This window comes from Perissodus microlepis, chromosome 16, assembly GCF_051167445.1.
Source record: "Perissodus microlepis isolate ML-2025 ecotype Zambia chromosome 16, ASM5116744v1, whole genome shotgun sequence".
NCBI classification, from domain to species: Eukaryota; Metazoa; Chordata; class Actinopteri; order Cichliformes; family Cichlidae; genus Perissodus; species Perissodus microlepis.
In genome coordinates, this window is record NC_140476.1 from 21,168,489 (window position 1) to 21,188,218 (window position 19,730).

Here is a 19,730-nt window from a genome sequence, read left to right on the forward strand (position 1 = left end):
CAGTGACAATAAATTCATCTGCGATTTATTGCGCACGACGACGACTTTCGGACGTAAAAAAGCTGCGAAACCGCTACGTTAACAGCGAGGCAAATGAAAAATACTCAGCTTCATGATCTACAATCTCAAGACATGACAGTGGTCCAGAATGATGCCGCCAGACACAAAACTTTAATGAATCAACAATATTTGGTTTCATACAATAACATCATTAGTGCAAACAAGGACAAGCATTTGAAATATTTATTCGTCACACTTCAGCAGCGGATATGCAATGCCTGTACATAACGACAACTCCACGTTTCTGATGTATCTCTAATCAGAGACGACCAGCACCAGCTCTGGAAATATTCAGATAGTTAGAATACACACAATCTATATTTTTTAGGGTGAAAAAAGGGCTGCTCAAAGAAGTGATTTATATATATTAGTGTTTCCAATTTCAGAAATATGTCAGTTTCCAGCACCATCACCTCCTGGAATGTGCACTGATTTATTGTTTGTATTAATCTCCCTATCAACTCTAAATAATGCAGCGACATTAATCATAAAGGTGTTGCGGTACCTCCATGTTTTCATTGCGTGATAATTCAAAAAGGCAGCGTAATAGTTAATGTATTAGAATTATAGCTGACCCTTCATTGGGTCATTAACTTCTGCTGGCCAAAACAAAATACATATTATATCAAAAAAATAAGATGCCAAACTTTGATCTGGAAACCAAATAAATACAAATAAATACAGGGTGTATGCTGAGATGTTAGTATGATATTTTGGATGATATATATATATATATATATATATATATATAAAGCAATGTCAATAACACATGGCTTCTCATCCTCAAAAACAGTGAACATACCATTACATCCATTGTCTGTTATCTACACACATGTATTGTGGATTAAAGCAGCAACTGAAAGGTTTTCAATTAATACAGATTGATTATTATTTACATAAGTTTGTGATTTTACATCTTTCCATCATCATGGACTGTGACAGCCGATTGTAGTCGAACAAGGAAGAGAAATCCCCACTTCTTCATGGGTACTCTAAAGTCAATCCAGAGCAGCAGTGGAGAGAGAGTAAACAGGGGGAACGAAACAAGATGCCTCCAAGCCACGCATAATGATACTACCAGTTAAGGTCAAACTGTAGTGATACAGAGGTTGCTAAGAGATATAGAGGAGGGCGACAACATATAGAGGGGCCGAGGCCGAAGTGCTCCTTTAGAAGATTTGTTGTTCAAAGAGGATCTTCTCAAATCCTTGTGGAGGAGTGTGATAGAAGTCATTAAACTGGCAGTCTAAGATGGCACTGTCATCCACTAGAACAGAAGATAAAGACACGATAAATCATAAGTTCAGACACTGTATTCTTGTTCACATCTTAACTTTTCTATGGTTGAATTTCACCTTTAAAGACCCTGAAAGTATATACTCTGTGAAAACAGCTTTAGGTTTTCTTCTGTTTATAAGATAAACTCTCAAAACCTCAACCTGAGCCTGTGTACGTGTGTTGTCTGAGAATGTTACCAAACACAGGGATGAAAACAGCACATTATACATGTGTTTGCGTATGCAGAATTGCAGTGGTTGGGATTGGGGGCATAAATGAAACAGATTTCATCAACTTTTACCTACAACTCTCAGACACTCAGGAAATGCTAGCGAATTAATTCTGATTTGGCTGTTTATGCCACAATATTACACCAAGATCTGATTTACAAGTACACATGGAATCAGTCCAAATTAAAGGTGATGTGATCAGGTTCCAGGTGATGCCCCCCCCCATGTTAAATACAATTTGGGACACTTGCGATTGCATTCTGATCACGGCTTTAGTTAGTGAGTTCAGGTCAAGAGCAAACATCCTACATGTGTGCTGTCCAACATAAAACCGCCAGCTGATTATCTGGACAAGCTCCACACATCAGATGGAGAACTGAATCAAGTCACTGAAATCATTGCAGTAACTTTTTACTGGACGAAATTATGCATGTCTTGATTCTCCGTGGCAAGGCCGCTGCCTTCCGATGAAAGCTGTGTTTGATCAGTTCAAATAGAGCACTCTTTCCTGTGTGTGGCAAAATATTCACATTAAAAACTATTAAACTCAATTCAACTAAAACTGTCAGCCTGTCTGTAGAACAGCTGTGCAAAGATGTGCAATATAGCCCTCTAGTGGAATCAAGTTGTAACTGCTGTAACGAATACAAAAAGATCCATACATTTTTTTTTTGTTATATTCAAGTAAGGCAACAATGATCATATAGTTAGCAATCATTGGTAACTAGTGAACATATGAAATCAACTTACCATAAACAACAGGGTATACAGTGCCTCGGATCCCTGAGGCAGGACAATGCATGTTCTTTCCGTTCAGATATAAATTCAGCTCCACGTGGTCATATGTGATTCCCTGAGGAACACAAATACACAAGCTGAGAAAAGCATGAAACTCTTGTTGAAGTATCTTATCTCGGGAGGTCACAGCTTACATCTGTGCCATGTTTAAAATCTTTCCTATATTTTGAAAGAAGCAGGAAAAGTTGTTTTTTTCTCTTTTAAACAGAACTTCTATCAAATAAACAAAGACAAGAAGACAATACAAGACACTAAGGTTCCCATCTCACAGACTTCTTTGCTTTCTCCTCTTATGGCAAATGAAAATGTGACTGACAAAGTTGGATTTAAAAAACATGCCAAGGCATTTCATGCTAAATCTCTGCCACCAATAAAGTGTTAGTGTCTAATCCAAAACCGGTTCTAGGCATTTAAAGCAAAAACAAACAAACCCACCAACACTGTAGCACAAAACTGCTGCTCCCAAAGCTGAAACCACTGACATCAATGGGAGGGGCTACCCCCAAAAAAGATGATTTACAGCCCGCAGACTGAATGTGTTCATGACATTCTTCCCACAGAAATCACCCCAACTTCTGCCACACACAGCTGGTTTTCAAACCTGTCAAAATGTGTAAAAAGTAAAGTAAAGTGTGCGTGTTAGTCCCCATAGGGAAATAGTTCCTCTGCATTTAACCCATTCACCCAGTGAAGCAGTGGGCAGCCACCAATGCAGCGCCCGGGGAGCAGTGTGTAGGGACGGTATCTTGCTCAGGGGTACCTCAGGGTAGCCGTTCAGTGGAGTCGAACCCCCGACCTTCTGATCATGGGGCCGCCACTCTACCTACTGAGCTATCCCTGATGCTGTGAGCTTGTACTCAAAAGGCGCCGAGCGAGAACTGACTCAAAACTGCACTGCATCAGCGGAAAAGAGGCAATAATCATCAGCACTTAGCCAATTGAACCCGTAAATTAAATTTTAGCCTTTGTAATCAAAGACTTAAGAGTTTAGAAGTATGCCTAAGTAGCCTGAATCACTCAAGAAACACTAGTGAGGGCCAATGTCAGTTTGTTTAGCTGCCTAGTGTTCCAGTAAGAAGTGATAAAGAGAACAGATGATAACGTACATGTGTGTTGCACCACAACCTTACAAGCTAGTTAGTTACAAGCTGTGTAAAGTTCACCTTACTTACATAGAAACAACTGTCGAAAAGCACCGACTGTTAATAAGCTGTCCAGTTACTGTCTCTGAGAGAGGCCGTGCACTTATATTCTTTTTAACTTTGTGACAGCATCTGTCTTTATGATTATTTGATATAAATAAAGGATATTAAATGTGCAGACTCATTGCACATGGGCTGCAGAATACCATCATATAGGATAGAACAAACACCACAGATCAAATGCTGGATCTGATCAATCCTATTGCTTTTTGAAAAATATAAGCTCATCTTGAATTGTGTGTATGGTGTGCATGTTCACAGTCACACACGTCAAACAATCTCAGTATAACAACTCAGTGATCAATCACAACTTTCATACAAGTTGGTTTCTCTAGCAAAAATATTTGCAGAGATGGATTGCTCCGTGTGTGTCAGACAAGATTCAAACAGCTAAATCTGAAACACAGTGCAGAGTGAGTGACTGATCTAAATTTGATGAAAATGAAAATACTTTGTGTCATAATAAAATTAATGATAATCACTTATAGATTTACTCTTTACCCCTTTAAAGCCTACTAAGAGTCTACTGGGATCTGAGTGGTTTCTGTCAAAGTTTAGGCCTGCTTATAAAACCAAATAACTGGGTTCACATCAGAAATTACGAGGGTGGTCTCTGCCTATGCAGCTATCCTTGGAAAAACACGGAAACTACTCTAATGGTCATCAAACCGTGTCTTTATGGGGAAAAGAATCAAAAGGAGTGTCTGTGTCAAAAAACGCCATTAAAGGGTACAGGGGAGGTCATCAAATGTCTTTATGGGGGAAAGAGTTCATAATTCTCTTTGCACAAGTTTCTTCCTTTGCATTTACGTAGTTCCAGTAGGGCTGCTCAATTAATCGAATTTTAATCTCGATTACGATCTGGGCTTTCAACGATCATTAAAAATGACTGAGCCGATTATTAGCCCCTCCCTCGTGCTTTACTCTCGCGCTGCTGTGGCAAATTGAGCGCACCTCTCTGCATTTCGAACACGTGTCACAACAATTAAGAGTAGCGGTCCCCAACCTTTTTTGCGCCACGGACCGGTTTATGTCCGACAATATTTTCACGGACCGGCCTTTAAGGTGTCGCGGACAAATACAACAAAATAAAACTAGTACCGGTACCGAAAAAAAGAAAATGTATTCATAACACACATGAAAAGACCAAGGAAAACCGAGTAAACGATAACAAAATAACGCTGAAAACCGATAAAAACCCTGAAAACTATACATTTCACACCTGAGCCTCAACTCTCGCGGCCCGGTACCAAACGACTCACGGACTGGTACCGGTCCGAGGCCCGGGGGTTGGGGACCGCTGATTAAGAGGACCCGAGGGAAGCTCGGAAAGCTAAGCAGAAGTTATCTGGAGAGGAGAGTGACTGCTGTTGGTTGAAAAGAGAGGTAAAAAAACTTCAGTGGTGTGGAAACATTATGGGTTCCCGGAGTCAGACGTGGATCAAGTAGACATAGTGTGTAAACTTTGCTACAGTGTCGTAGCTGCACCACAGAGCAACACTGCAAAGTTCACTAAACATAGATGTTTACATTTTTCATTTCTTTTTTATATTGCAAACATTTGCACTGTTATCATTATTTGCACACTATTTTATATTATTTTTGACAATCTTTAAAGTCATTATTCAATACATTGTTATTGTTAAATAAATATCGTCAAATAATCGAGATCTCAATTTCAGTGAAAATAATCGTGATTATCATTTTTGCCATAATCGAGCAGCCCTAAGTTCCAGTATGTCAAGTTAATCTGTAGAAATAGCATCTTGCTTTCTTTTAAGGCAGGTGACTTTGGTGCACTCATACTACTATTACTAACAGACTTGAAGGGTTTCCACGGTGACCAAAGTTTAAATTATGGTAAAACTGTATAGTAGTGGCAGAACCAAACATTGCCCTATAAAGAGCATGGTTGGAATTTCTACACCATCAATCTGCTTTTAAAAAATCAATTTGTTCCAACCTCAAGTCTGAACTCATTAAACTTGTATCTTTTTAAAACTTATTTCAGAGTCCTGACAGTTTTGTGAACGATTCCAATAATATGTAATAAAAAAGGGTGATCAGCAGCTGTGTAGAGTATGTTCTCTGCAATGAATCATTTCGGTACTTACAACAGAAGATATTTTTATCTCTGGAACAGCCTTTAGGATAAAAGTTAATGTTTTTAGTTCCCACCCCAGTTCTAATTGATTCCACGAGATTCCGAGAAAACCCTCTCCCCAAAAAACAGTTCTCCATTTTTAGCTTCACAGCCCAACTAATAACACTTAAACATTTCAAAGATCAGGGCATCAAAATTAAATATGTAATTAAGCCCAATTATTTTTGTGACTTACCACAATATCCCCCTCCTGAGGAATGCTGTTAGCGGGTAGACGATTCTTCTCTTCATTATTGTGGTAAATGGAGCCATCGTGCCTCAGGACTAGGCTGTTTGTGTCTCTGCCCATAGGCACTTGGTTGAGATTCACTTTCTGGGTTGCCACACCTACCCCCCACACACCTACACACAAAGCACACCACTCAAGTACGAAGATGTGAAGGGCACACACCAATAACATGTTCATTTTAAAACGTGCATTCCAAACTATCCTGATATTTGATGACTTCCAATCTATGTTACAAACTTTACTACAATGTTTTTCTGGACTGAGATCTGATTATATGTTTTAAAACTGTTGAGAATGTCATCTCAATCACTCATTTACCACAAACTACATGTACAAAAATATAATGTGTGCTTTCAAATATGGTCATTGCAAGAAGAAAAAAAAAAGTAAGCATGAACCAGTGAGCATGCAGTCACAAGATCAGTGTTGCATCTAAAAATAGTGTGTCAATAACTCCCAGCAGGAACGCAGAAAATTGCAATCATGAAGGAAAAGAAGACGATAACTAAAAGGCTTAAAAACCAAGTGCTCACCAGTGGACTGGATCTTAAACTCAAAATAACTTTTGTTCTGGTGCAAAGGAGCGTTGGCCAGGCAGCCTCCGGTTCCACATATCCTTCGGCCGCTCTTTACAATGACAACATCTGTGCCTGCAAGACAAAGCAAGGCTCGATTTTACTTTCAACTTATAATATGCACTTTCTAGATCACATGATACCCGTGAAACAGCTAAAAAGACTTTTACATTATTAATATTGTAATAATTCTGATCCAGACCATCACCACTTTAATAAAAATAGCCTTTAAGTTGTAATTCTATGATGAATCCAGGCGAGGCCATCCCTTTAATTTTACGGTAACAACTACCATTTAAAAAATATCATAACTTTTAAATTATGATTGTATCTTCTAAAAATTACTAGTTCACTTCCATCTTAATGTGCAGAGGCTGAGACAGGTGAACATGTTTTTTTCCCCCTCAAATACAAAAGCACACGTGTCGTGATTTCTACTGTCACAACCGGTTGTGAAGTCTACTTAAGTAGATCTCCAGGAAGCAGTAGGTCATACTTTACAATGTTGTGGCCAAGATAAAAATGGACAAATGTGTATATTTCTCCATTTATCAGTGAACATTGAAACGAGCTGATTAATCCGTTGTGTCCAAAGATACAAAGTAAATACAGCTTTCTGCTTAAAATCACAGTAATTTAGTGTGTCTTAAATTCTCTTTGGGGCGCAAAGAGGGGGATTCTGACAGCTTCCATCCATGAACAGTTGTAAAAGAGCTCAGGTTCAATTTTCTGTCCGGTCAGTTGTTGCTGTCTTTGTCTTGTGTCATGTCAAGCTGCGGTTAGCAACAACTGAAAGCCCTGTTGAAAGTTTACCAAATGAACGTTTTAGGGCAGCTCACTGCAACAAACAGAAACACTTAGCCTAGCAGCGCAGGAAAATTTACTAGCAGCTATCGGCTAGCGAGCTAGAAGTAGCAGCGGAAGTAGCAAACCACCTTCCCACACACACATACACGGAGAGAGAGGCAGCTGGGCGTGTGTAGACATAAACTGCTCCTACATGAGCAGCAAGAATTACACGCAAACTTCACTTACCCATGTGATGAGTATCTAACTGAACTGTGGGCATTTCTTTGAGGGGAATATGCCCCGATCCGCCATCTCCGCAGCAGCCTAGACAACACGTAAACATCGCAGCCATTATTATTTTTTTCCACGACACCAGCCGAACATCCGGAAACAAACTTAGACCAGAAACCAAAGAGCGCTGGACGTCAAAGCGTCAAGAGGTCCCGCTGCGCAACGGCGACACCCAGCGGCAGAGGGCGGTGCAGCATAAGCCCCTGCTACCCCTGCTGTATCCAATCACAGCGCCTAAGATAGGCAGTTGCTCCTGATGGCATGGAAACAAGGGAAGAAAATCAAGGTCAACATTTCTACACGTGACTAAGTAACTATTGGATATCGATGTTACATAACCCGAAACGAAGAGAGAGTGAATTTTGGAGGGAAAACATCAAAGGTTTAATGGTGGATACATAGCCTACTAATGGAAGAGTACCCATGTAGATTTGATTTCGCCCAGCACAGTGCACCTGATGTACTTTAAGTTATTATTTTTTCAGTTTAGGTTCAAACTTGAGGCTCCATAATAACAAAGCATTTAAATGTAGTTTGTAATATGCATACACACACATATATATATATATATATATATATATATATATATATATATATATATAAGCTAATACAGATGGGGGTCCACACGTGCGCCTCTTAGCGTGTAAATCGTTTGCAGGTATATATTGACAAGTGCCAACACGAGGGACAGAAGTAGTCCACTGCAGAAAAAAAACGTGCAACGGCAAAGCTGCGACTAAAACCTAGTTGACAGTTTTTCACGCTGGAATGTTTTGCATAGCAACAGCCCCTCCCCCAACAGACAAGCAGGGATCCTCTGCAAATTACCCGCAGGGCTAAAAACGTAAACATCCCGATCTTCAAGGGGAAACCTGTCAAATCGCTTTAAAACGCCAATAGTTTTCATTTCGGTATGGATTTATGTGCAGTTTGAATTATAAGTGCGCTGTTATAGAGGAGTTTTTATGCTGCAGAAAATATTTGGCACGCCACTGAAATGGTTAACTCCAAACCCGGAAAAGGGCGAAGTCTGCACAGCAACAAGCGCCATGATTGCGTTGCACTGTGCGTCTCAGCAGTCAGCAGCTGGTGAGTGAATCTTTTGGTCCAGTAGTTGCATGTTACTATGCGCTTGCAAAATCTGTCACAGCCCTCCTTCAGTACCTTGCCAACAGGATCGACTCTAACGCGAGCGCTGTTTGTCGATAATTTGTCGCATTGGATTGGTTAGACGACGAGGATTTAGGGGCTCAGCTCAGCTAACCACCGTCCTATTTTGCAATACACAGCTAGGAGATAATGATTTACTGTTAACTATAAAGTTACTGATGATTCTGATTCGCATCCAACCTGCAGAGATCTCTCTCTCTCTCTCTTTTTAAAAGTTTCTTACAACGCCAACTGGCAACTGAGATACATCAAAAATCAGGATGTTGCGTGACCCAAATTGCTCAAACGGAGCTTTTGGCAGAGCTCAATCCAAGCTTTTACGCGCGTACAGGGATCCGAGTCGGTTTCACTTTCGGGATGGGGATATTCCACACACATTTGGAACGTGACAGCCAAATCTGTATCCTTTGCGATGCTGCATCATTGTTTTTCGTGTTCAAATATTGCATCTTCTGCCTTATGGGGAGGCATCCCTTAGTGGGTGCGTATTGTGTAGTGCGTTTTATCGTGTCCTTTTTTTTGCTGTTGGGTTTTTGTTTTGTTTTGTTGTTGGTTTGTTTTTTCATTTGTTTTCCAAATTGAGTATCGATTTGACGCCTGGATGATGTGTTTGCAGGGTGCAATGGAGCAGCTAGAAGAGGAACTTACATGCCCAATCTGCTGCGGTCTGTTCGAGGACCCGCGGGTCTTGCTGTGCTCACACAGCTTTTGCAAGAAATGCTTGGAGGGACTCTTGGAGGGGAATCGAGGTCCAGCTTTTAGGACACCTTTCAAATGCCCCACCTGCCGCAAAGAGACCCCCCACAACGGCGCAAACAGCCTGCAGATCAACTACTCTCTGCGCGGGATAGTCGAGAAGTTCAGCAAAATAAAGGTTATACCCAAAATGTCTGCATGTAAACAACACTCCGGTCAGCCTCTTAACATATTTTGCGCCACCGACTTGAAATTAATATGTGGATTTTGCGCAGCGACGAATGACCACGAAGGGCACAAGTTCTGCTCCTTGGAGGATGCGTATGAACGGGAAAAGAAGGCGTTTGATGAGCTGCTTTGCGGGGTGAAGAACTGGCGTAGCGCAGATTACCTGTCCTGCCTGGATACACTACAAGCCAGTAAGAAAAGGGCGCTTCTGTCGGTCAGTAAGGACGCAGAGAAGGTAAAAAACTATTTCGAGAAACTCATCAGTGCCCTTGAATGCAAAAAGAATGAGATCCTGTCCGACTTCGAAACACTAAAGCTGGTGGTGATGCAAGCATACGACCCGGAGATCAGCAAGCTGAGCGCAGCGCTGGAGGAGCAGAAACGGGCGCTCAGCATCGCTGGGTCTTTCGGGAGCGTTTCCGACACCCTGTGCTTTCTGCAGCAGATGCAAGAGTTCCGGGACAAGTTAAAGCTGCTTAACAATACTCCACTGCCGTCTCGGAAAGACATGGACGTCGGTCCCCTTGTGCGTAATTTCGACGTTAAAAACTGGGATTCATTGAGGCTCAGGGAAGTGGACAGGATGTCGGTCCCCCACGAGAGTGGCTCCTACCGAATAGGGAACAAACGCATGGCAGTGCCCAGATGGATCAGCATTCTTATCCTCACACTTATCAGCTCGTTGGTGCTCTCTCTGCTGCTGCCGCACACCTTCACAGCGTATGTGACCAGGGAGGCTGAATCACTTCTCGCTGCACTTTTCTCTCTCTTTGCACATACCGGTGCGTGCCTCCAGGAAATCAAGGACATTTACATAGATGTGGTTGATGCAGGTCAGAAATATATCATGCAGTTAATCGACTCTACTGCCCGCTTTATTGACAGTTATAAATTACCCACTAACTAGACAGCGTTAACTCACAGCTGTCAGATAATTTACACATGACAAGTGAGATGTAAAACTCTAGCGAGTACTTTAAAACATCTAATTGTTTACATTGTCTTAGTTGTTTTTGTTTGTTTGTTTTTTGCCTTATTGAACAAGCTGCAACCTCGATGAAGCCATAGAATCAAACGAATCAACCCTTAATCCTCTGAGGTTATAGTCTTTTCATCAAGTAAACACCAATTCACTTTTTTTCCCATGTGCAATCGATTCCTTTTTTTTTCCTAAAAAAGAAAAAAAACAAAAAAACAAATCATTTCATATTTGTTCAACGTGATTTTCACAAATAAATCTGAGAAATTTGAGTCAACTCTTTGTTTTTATTTAATGCGACAGCTCAGAACGGGCTGCTTTTTCCAAATGTATACATGTAAATGCAATTCGATGAAGTAAGCAAGTGCGTAATGAAAGAATGCAGTGTGATCCACGGCCTCTCTCCCACAGAGGCTTCTGCGCCACAGTGATGCTGCAGCCTCTTCAAGGTTATAAGCGTTACATAACAGGGCCCGTGTGAAAAATTCAGCAGGCTGCAGACACCGCAGCTCCCGGTGATCACACCGCTCGTTGACGTGTGTGGATGAAACCTTACATCCTTATAGGTGTCTGTCAGATCATAGATCTGCAGGCAGTGGTGCATACTAGTTTTTGTTGTTGTTATGCAACTCATTCATTGCATGACTGTGTCCAGACAGTGAAGTCAATCCTGCAGAGTGGGTAATTAATAGAAGTGTGTATATTCTCTGGTTTTCTGCTATGCGTCTGAATAGAAATGAAAGTAACTTTGAGGCCTAAAACTCAAAACACGTGGTTAAATTGAATTAATCTGGGTTAACTCAAATCAGATACTTGGCTTTTTCTTTTTTTTAATGGATCAGAGTAAAAGGACAGCGGATTGTGACTAAGGATCAGTTATCCTGTTGTTTATGTATTCCCTATATGCATTTTGGAGAGGGAGACTCCATAAGATCACACCACAAAGCGAATCAGTGATGTCAGCACTGACCATAATTCAGGATCTACGTCATGGCACGCATGTACATATATATAGCTTTCTGTTGCCAGGCAAATACAGCATGGGTATAAAAGTAGGAGTCTCCATTAATATTTAATTTTAATCTCACGCAAATATAAACACAGCCTGTTAAATGTTAACTAGATAAAAATGAAACAAAACTACTGGGCGGCTGTATAACTGACTTTTTAACACGGCCATAAAGACAGCGCACGGTCAGCCGCTTTATACCAAAAGTGAGAATAAAAAAACTCCAAGCTCTCATCTGGACATTCGGCGGTCACTAAATACTCAAATAATTTGTGAATAATCTTTTCAGTGTAGCAAATATCACATTTCTGGAGCATTTCCAGCACTCTGGGACGTTTTTAAACCCAGCATGTGATTGTAATTTTTTTTAAATTGCTGCTTTATTGAATAATGAGTTTTCCCATTATTTTTCTCATTAGCGGGTACAAATTTTACCCAGGAACCAATTTCTCTTGGTGTGGGGGTGGATATGGGAACTAATGTACAGCCGTATATTAATGTAGGCAAAGGTAATAAAATGCGTCGAAAGGTATAAGCAGGTAAATATGCATTTTTTAAAAATATCAGCAGTGATAGAATTGTTTCACTATGTTGTCACTATAGGGAATTTCAGACTGCACGTCGATTATCGCTGCTTCCACATTTTGATGTGTGCGGAGTCTGTTGCTTTTCCAATGCGCAAAATAATGGAATTTAAATACAACACTGAGCATTTAAATCATAGCATTTAGAAAGACAAGATATAAATATTTCCAAAATTATAAGTAACATTTTTCCCCCCTTTCCCACCTACCCTGTCAATACACACACACACACACACACACAGCTGTTTTATGTCCACCGTATAGTCTTGGCAATATTAAAGATTAAGATATTATAGATAATTTAGTAAATCCGTACGAATGGTATAAAATATGCTTAATGTGTATATACAAGTACGAGGGTTATATTGTTTGTATAATTTCGTAAAACTCAAAAGTTCTTGCAAAGAAATAAATCAGGGATAATAAAACCCCTGACACTCTTTTATTAGAAATTCATAAATATCACCCTTGTTAAATGCACCAATTCTATTTTTCTCTTAGTTTCATAAATACGTGATTTTCTGAACTTTTAATAATAATAATAATAACAAAAAAGGCGCATAAGGCCAAATGGAAGGAAACTGCTGCAGCTGCGTTTCGTCAGTAAAAGGGGAAATGTTGGACTAGACAGAATTCACTGTTCCCAAGGAAAAAAAGAAAGAAAATGCAAGCACTTAGTTTGTGTTTCATACAAACTTTAAAAAACGGAAAGGTCTGGTATGTATAACTTTACAGAGGAGTGTAACAACGCAGTCAACTTCTCTATTAATCTTTTCTAATTTATACACCCACATAAAGCCTACGTGATGTTTTGAAAGAATACGGATATTAACCAGCTTAAACGATCCTATACCAAAGGCCTGTAAATCGAAGTTAAACGCTTTTTATTTAAGGGAGTCTGAATCTGGATCATCGTCAGCATCATCCTGGCAGGACTTAAAATGGAGGGTTTAGCCCGCCGCCCGAGCACAACTGCAGATTTAGTGCACAAAATATATCGCTATAGATTAAAATATATAAAGGCAGTTATAATGCAAAAGAATATAAGGTAAATTCTGACCGCTATAAGCAAGTTATTAAAAGAAAACAAACTATCGAATAAACGGAGCCGAAATTATTTTAAAAACCGTATTTTCTTTTTATTTTGGTTTATTTATTTTTTAAACACACTACGGACAGTGAATTCATCTTGATTTTTCAGAAGCACTCCTGGTGTTTGGGTGACAATCCAAGCATGATTGTAACGATTTGAATCCGAAGCAAATCTGTCACTGCGCTTTGCTGAATAGGCCTAAATATCCCAGCAGCGCTGCAGAAAGGCCACGCAGGCCATTGTGAGCATTTCTTCTCCAAGGACGGCGGCGCTTCTTAAAGCCGCGTTAATAGTTTCCGCTATCAGGAACACAAACGCTTTTCCTGTCCCTTAAACTAAAGACTACTAAACACACCACACCGACACAAGTTTAGCATGACAACTTGAAAACACACTGCAGACAAAACCGAATTAAAACGTTTTTATTCTCAAAAGATTTACACATAATAGTGAAGTGTAATAAAATGTAGTATACATATTTTACATGTCAATACAATATGGAATAGACATTAAGTAAGAATCAGTGAGTCAACCTGTACCTGTAAACATTTCTAAAGGCCAGCCTCTGTTTGCCACCACCTGAGTGGTCTGAGTACACTCAGTGGTGGTTAGTTGCTGTGATTGTGAGTGGCCCGCTTTGCTTCAGCAGTACGATCAATACTGGAGACTTCAGCTAGAGTGTTAACTCCAATATTTACGTGCTGCTACAGTAAGGCGACCAGAAAATGAGAATGGGGAAGCCCAAACAACTTTCGCATCACAGCTGGGGGGAGGGAGAAGAAAGGCTATGAGAAATTAATTCAAGTCAGTAAAGACTACCGTTTTATGCAAAAGTGACAGTACGTTACCTGTTACCTCAAGCTTTCACTGCAACAGTATGTTTGGTGGAGAGACTGTGAGATAATAGCTATGTAGTATATTCAGGCTTTAGTGCGGCAGCACAGTATGGCCTGCATCTCAGTATAACCCACAAACCATTCCGTGCTGCTACAACATCACCAGAACTGCTGCTGCGGTCCTTCCATTCAAAACCGTCTCTGCTTCTGTGTTATTTGCGCTGTCTTCATCTTCTGGCCTTCTAATCCTTAGCACATGTTTACGGATGGATACAGAGCCATTACCTATTATTTAAACCACCTAAAGACGTTCAGGTGATCACCAGAATCAGATTGAAGTTTTCAGTCTTCTCCTAAAGTGGCCAAGGAGACTCGGCATCTGAAACACACAAAACAAAAAGACAAAGAGAGAGAGAAAAGGTTTAATATAATACAGAAGTCATTCTCAAAATATTAACATTAAGTATTAAAGTGTTCTTTGTGCTGAAAAGTATGTAGACAGGAGAGCTTCACACTCTTGCGTTTCTTGAAAGCCTCATCTCAAAACTCTATGGGCATTACTAAGCTGCTGCACTCTTCCAGGAAATCACTTATCACGATTTCAAAGCCTGGCTGCCAAGATTTGCACCAGTTTAGCCACAATGTAAGGTCGGACAATGATGCTGGATGATAAGGCCTGGACCCTTGGCTAGCTGTCGGCCTCCAGTTCATCCACAAGCTGTTCAAAGGGATTGAGGTCAGAGCTGTGTGTAGGCCAGTGGAGTTCTTCCACACAAAACTTGGAAATATATTTCTTTATAGATATTGCTCAATGCATGAAGCACTGTTGAAACTAGAAGACGTATTCCCCAAACTGTTGCCACATTTAAAATACAGAAATATTATTGTATGCTCTACAATTAGGATTCCCCTCAACTTTGAGCCAAGCAGCTTATAGGAGCACCAATGTCCACTGACTTCGTAATGTACTTATAGTTTTACATCTGAAGTTTAAAGATTTTGCAATCTACTTTTATTAAAAAACACAAGTAGGAGTCAAAATTAAATGACTATTTATTTACACCCTTGCAAATAAGGCATGGACTGATTTATGTCAGCAGTGTAAAATTATTTGACAAGGCACTTTTCTAAAAGTCAGAAATCATTACTAAATTTCGCCCTAATGTAAATTTGCAAACTATTGTTGCATTTTCATTCCACTCCCATTAGTGCTACTGGCAGATGTTCAAACATCCAAGTGTAAAGCTAGCATATAGTGCAGTTCACTGTTCATACTCCATAGAAACTACTGAAAATAACTTAGGTTTAAAATTAATCTTAAAATAGGGCAAAATCAAAAGAATAAGAATAATAGTTTACTTTAAAAAAATAAAATTCAAACAAAGAAAGGGGGTCATATGGAGAGACCACAAATATAAAATTTGCATGAATACTAACAGATATTTTGCCTTTTCAGGAGCCAGCACACAATAGGTCATCTGAAATGTAGATGAAAGCAAATGCAAAAAAAAAAAAAAAAAAAAAAAAAAAAGCAATCTGCCCACAACATAAAACAACAGCTCAGCAAATAAAATATCTTCCAGTTATTTCAACTGAAGAATGTGCCACCCTTGATGTAAAAAGTTTTAGGCTGCTGTAGTAAATGTCAACAAAACATTTAAATCTTAAAACATGTAGAAGGTGTTAAAACAAACATTATCCCGATAATAATCCCATGGGAGATTTAGGCCAACAATTGTTACCACTAGAGGTCTCAATGGACCTGTAATTATGACCTTAGTCTGAAATGGACATGATAGCCTGAATCTGATAAAGTCTCTTGCATACTTCCTCTCCAAAAAGACACTGATAAGTTCGGCAGTTGTTTTCTTTCTCACACAAACTCCAGTCTAGTTCACATGAAAGACTAAAAAGAAAAGAAAAGCCACAAACATTTTTTTTCATGTGATAATGAAGGTGTGAGTAGGGATAACAACAATAGTGGCACAAAGGCACTGCTTTCATCTTTATACTGTAACAGACAAAAGTCTTTAATTTGAATTTGACTTTAAAAATCCCCAAACATGTTGTATTTCTCAATAAAGTGTTAAACAGATGCAACTTGAACTATGATGACTGGCAAACTAAAACTTGTTATACCAGCCTGCATAGAAATGTTGATTTTACCTCCTGTGCCATTACCGCAAAGTTTCTGATATCTAAAGGACATCGCGTGATTCTGACTTCAGGCAAATTAAACATCTTTATTAATGAGAGGCATTCATGATTACAGCCCAATTGCGTAACCCAATGTAGTCAACACAGGTGCAACAGCACAACTCAGCCAGACCTACCTGAGAGTGGCAGGTGGGTGGAAAAACAGTGAAGACCACTTAGTGTGGTGTACTTTTTTTGCCCCCTTTCCACTTCCCTCTTCTACTTACCCAGTTTATAAGTAGAAGTCCAGCCTGTAATTCACAGATAATGTCCCTTATTGCCTAACATTAAAAAACACATGGAAAAAAACATAGTACAAGCTAAGTCAGTATGAAATTAAACACTTCCTCAATTCTAATTTTACAGTTGATATCATGCATACCTAAAATATTTTTTGCACCTAAATGACAAAAAACAAAAATGAATAAAAATAAGATTGTTACTAAGAAAACAGAGTTAAGACATTTGAAGCTGCTGTTAATTTAAAACTACAAACCAGGACTGTGCAATTGCCAAATTTGTGGGGCAAATTCTTGTTTTATTCCTAGGCTAATAAAGTCCACACTGCCTGTTAGGAGTGCAACAAAAATTAGACACTAGTCTTCAAACAAAAATGCTACACACACTTACTTCCCGATCACAGGGATTTGCCGTTTTTAAGCTTTGTAAACGGAATAACTTGCAATAGCCATTCAAATAAAATTAAATAAAAAAATTGACAGAAGACATGAGTGTGCTCTGCAAAGCTGCAGGTGAGAAATGACATCAGACATTGTTTTTAAAATCATAAAAAATAAATAAATAAATTTATGAGAAAAATAAATTCACTGATTTACAAGAAGGTTTTGCTAGTTATAAAAAACAATGACAGCCCACTATTGTTACAGTGGATCTACTTTCCTGCAGAATAATCATGTATAATTTTCTCATCTCATATTTAGTTTGTACACACCATTTTTTTTTTTGCAGAACAGCCTGATCTACACTGAAGTTGCAATCAAACAAACCTAAAATACTTAACAAAAAGCACACAAAGAAACAAACCAGGTAAGTTGTACAATTTCCTTATAAGCTGATCATTTCTTTCCAAGTCCAGGTGGAACTGTTCACATCACTGACTCTAACCTCTCCCTATTTTTCTCTCTCTCCTTTAAAGGAAGCATGCCCGGACATGTCATCTTCTCTGCTCAGCCTTTTTAACCCATTCCTACAGACACTTGCTACCCATACAATGACCTTAAAGAGTCACCTGACCCCAAGGTTGAAAGGTCAAGTAACCTCCTACACCCAGTTGGGCAAAAGGGACATGGACATGACAACCCATCACCTCCCCAGATCAAGTGGTCTGGGTTAGCCTCTTCTGGTCTGTTTTACAGAGTCTTCTGCAAGTATAAGCACAAAGTAAAGGGAGAGCCGCATTGAAATCATCAACTGCGAAAAAAACAGGGAACAGCAATCACATCCATCCATGTGACAAGGTCTTTGCAAAAATATCACTGATTAAAACTATTTGGCCATCCCAGAGTTACAGTGCATGGAACCACACTAAGACATTTTCTTCTCCATTTTACAAGCAAGCTATATCCTTACCCAATTACAAATCCGTTTCATGTAGCATGTAAGCCAGATAAACATCAGGGATTAGCCTAGCCAAATCATTGTTGTTCTGCATATGGCAAGACAACTGCACAGGGTAAAAATATACTATGTTCACTGTGCCACAGCTTTACAATTAATGATGAAATGTTTCACCAACTACTGGGCAATATTTACACAGCATGAGATCTTTTCATCATCTCCACACAAAATAGATCAGTCCACAAAATAACAAAGGAATCAACTGTCATGTTCCCCCCCCCCAGGGGGGAAGAAAAAAAATAATTAAAAAAAAAAGAAGAGGCAGATTACCTTTAAGAGCTGTTTAAGAGCAACTCAGAAGGTGATGAATAGTTTTACTGTTCACAGTAGTCCAAGGATGCTACCAATAAAGAACTGCTTTGTTCCTTTCTAGAAAAAAACAAAAACAAAAAAAACAAACAAACAAACAAAAAACAACAACAAAAAAAACAAAACAGCACTGTAATGACAGTATGTGTTAATTCAAGAAAAGCCAGTTACATTTGCATGGCCACTCACACATGTAAAGCAGTGACTGGGATTCCCTAGAAGCTCCAGCAATATTTTTTCCAAACAAACTAATTTGGTGCAAACAACAATCAACTAATATGCAAAGCTTAATTTGACTCATTGTTCCATTCATTTATTTTTTTTAAGTGTTTATTTATAGTTAAAGCCATTTTTAACCACTTCCAGAGAAAGTACGGACCACACTGTAAGACTCCCCCATGCCAAACAGCAGTGTCTGTCATCTAAATATACAAGTACGTCCACAATGTGTGGTGAAATATTTAATCCAAACAACTGCTGTACCTGAACTACAGTATAAACAGTAATTCAACTGTGTACCACTAAGTACTAACCAAATACATTTCTGGTCTCTCCAGTTTTTTACTCCTAAACTTGAACTCTCTCAAGTTTCCTCCTACTGTCGCAAAAGACAGAGCAGCCATAAACAGGATGCAGACAATGCTGTAAACTGTGATGCAATATCAAAAGTACGACCTGAGAACCCGATTTATAGTTGACCAACAGCATGAGGTTAGTTAAGAAAACCTTGGGCTCCAACTACCCTGAAAAAAATAATACTAAAAAAAATGAGAAAAAAATAAAATAAAAAAAAAATCCCAACTACCACAACCTTTAAAATGGCTGCTAGAAGTTTTTTCATTACACTCAAGCAGTACTTACAGATCGATGAGTAAGACTGAAATTAGGATCTAAGTAAGCATGTATGTTGAATGTGCATGCTTACATATGCAAGAGGGGCAAAAAGAGGAAGGAAAGGCAAAGTGAGAGAGAGTTGAATCACACACCCATACACTCATGCAGCAATTACACAAACACAGACTATACTTGTTTTTGTTGTTTTGCTTATTAAAGCACAAATGTCTAGGTGAAATTTAGTAACTTGTCCTAGTTCAGTGTTTTAAAAAAAAAAAAAAAAGTTAAGCACACAACACAAGCAAAAGTCTTATCTGCCAAAAATAAGGCTTTTAAAAAATGTAAAGTTTTGCTGCAGTTGGCTGACTTTAAACAACACAAATAAAAAATAAATACACAAACAGTGTATTATGATTATTGTGTGTCTGTAAAAAAGTCTGTAAAAAAAAAAAACACATTACAAGAATGATTGTCGTTTTCACCAGGTTCCTTATTAGGCTCGACTTATCTGCTTACAGCTAGAGTGACAGTTACACACCAGT

The 19,730-nt window shown here is 39.1% G+C and overlaps 2 protein-coding genes across 3 annotated transcripts; one reads left to right on the top strand and one right to left on the bottom strand.

Annotated features, from left to right (window-relative positions):
• Positions 1–149: 149 nt before the first annotated feature.
• spryd7b (SPRY domain containing 7b) lies at positions 150–9,525 on the bottom strand. Its single transcript, XM_084907583.1, has 6 exons — positions 9,435–9,525; positions 7,572–7,869; positions 6,495–6,611; positions 5,908–6,074; positions 2,319–2,421; positions 150–1,327 (listed from the first exon to the last, which is right to left on the bottom strand). Exons 2-6 carry the CDS (start codon positions 7,675–7,677, stop codon positions 1,230–1,232), a joined length of 591 nt encoding a protein of 196 aa, XP_084763709.1. The 5' UTR covers positions 7,678–7,869; positions 9,435–9,525; the 3' UTR covers positions 150–1,229.
• On the top strand, positions 8,617–10,961 carry trim13 (tripartite motif containing 13). Of its 2 annotated transcripts, none has more exons than XM_084907576.1 (2): positions 8,617–8,705; positions 9,403–10,961. In XM_084907576.1, the coding sequence occupies exon 2, from the start codon at positions 9,409–9,411 to the stop codon at positions 10,615–10,617; it is 1,209 nt and encodes a 402-aa protein (XP_084763702.1). In that variant the 5' UTR covers positions 8,617–8,705; positions 9,403–9,408; the 3' UTR covers positions 10,618–10,961. The 2 variants fall into 2 exon arrangements, with proteins under 2 accessions (XP_084763702.1, XP_084763701.1); XM_084907575.1 differs by lacking the exon at positions 8,617–8,705 and adding an exon at positions 8,712–9,267.
• Positions 10,962–19,730: the final 8,769 nt, after the last annotated feature.

What these genes read in the sequence shown, in the direction of transcription:
- spryd7b (XM_084907583.1), bottom strand. Translation starts at nt 7,677, where the DNA reads ATGGCTGCGATGTTTACGTGTTGTCTAGGCTGCTGCGGAGATGGCGGA. An exon ending in CTCAGGAGGGGGATATTGTG is followed by an intron (nt 2,422 to 5,907) that starts GTAAGTCACAAA and finishes TGTGTTCCTCAG; the next exon opens with GGAATCACATATGACCACGT. An exon ending in TGTATACCCTGTTGTTTATG is followed by an intron (nt 1,328 to 2,318) that starts GTAAGTTGATTT and finishes CTTCTGTTCTAG; the next exon opens with TGGATGACAGTGCCATCTTA.
- trim13 (XM_084907576.1), top strand. Translation starts at nt 9,409, where the DNA reads ATGGAGCAGCTAGAAGAGGAACTTACATGCCCAATCTGCTGCGGTCTG.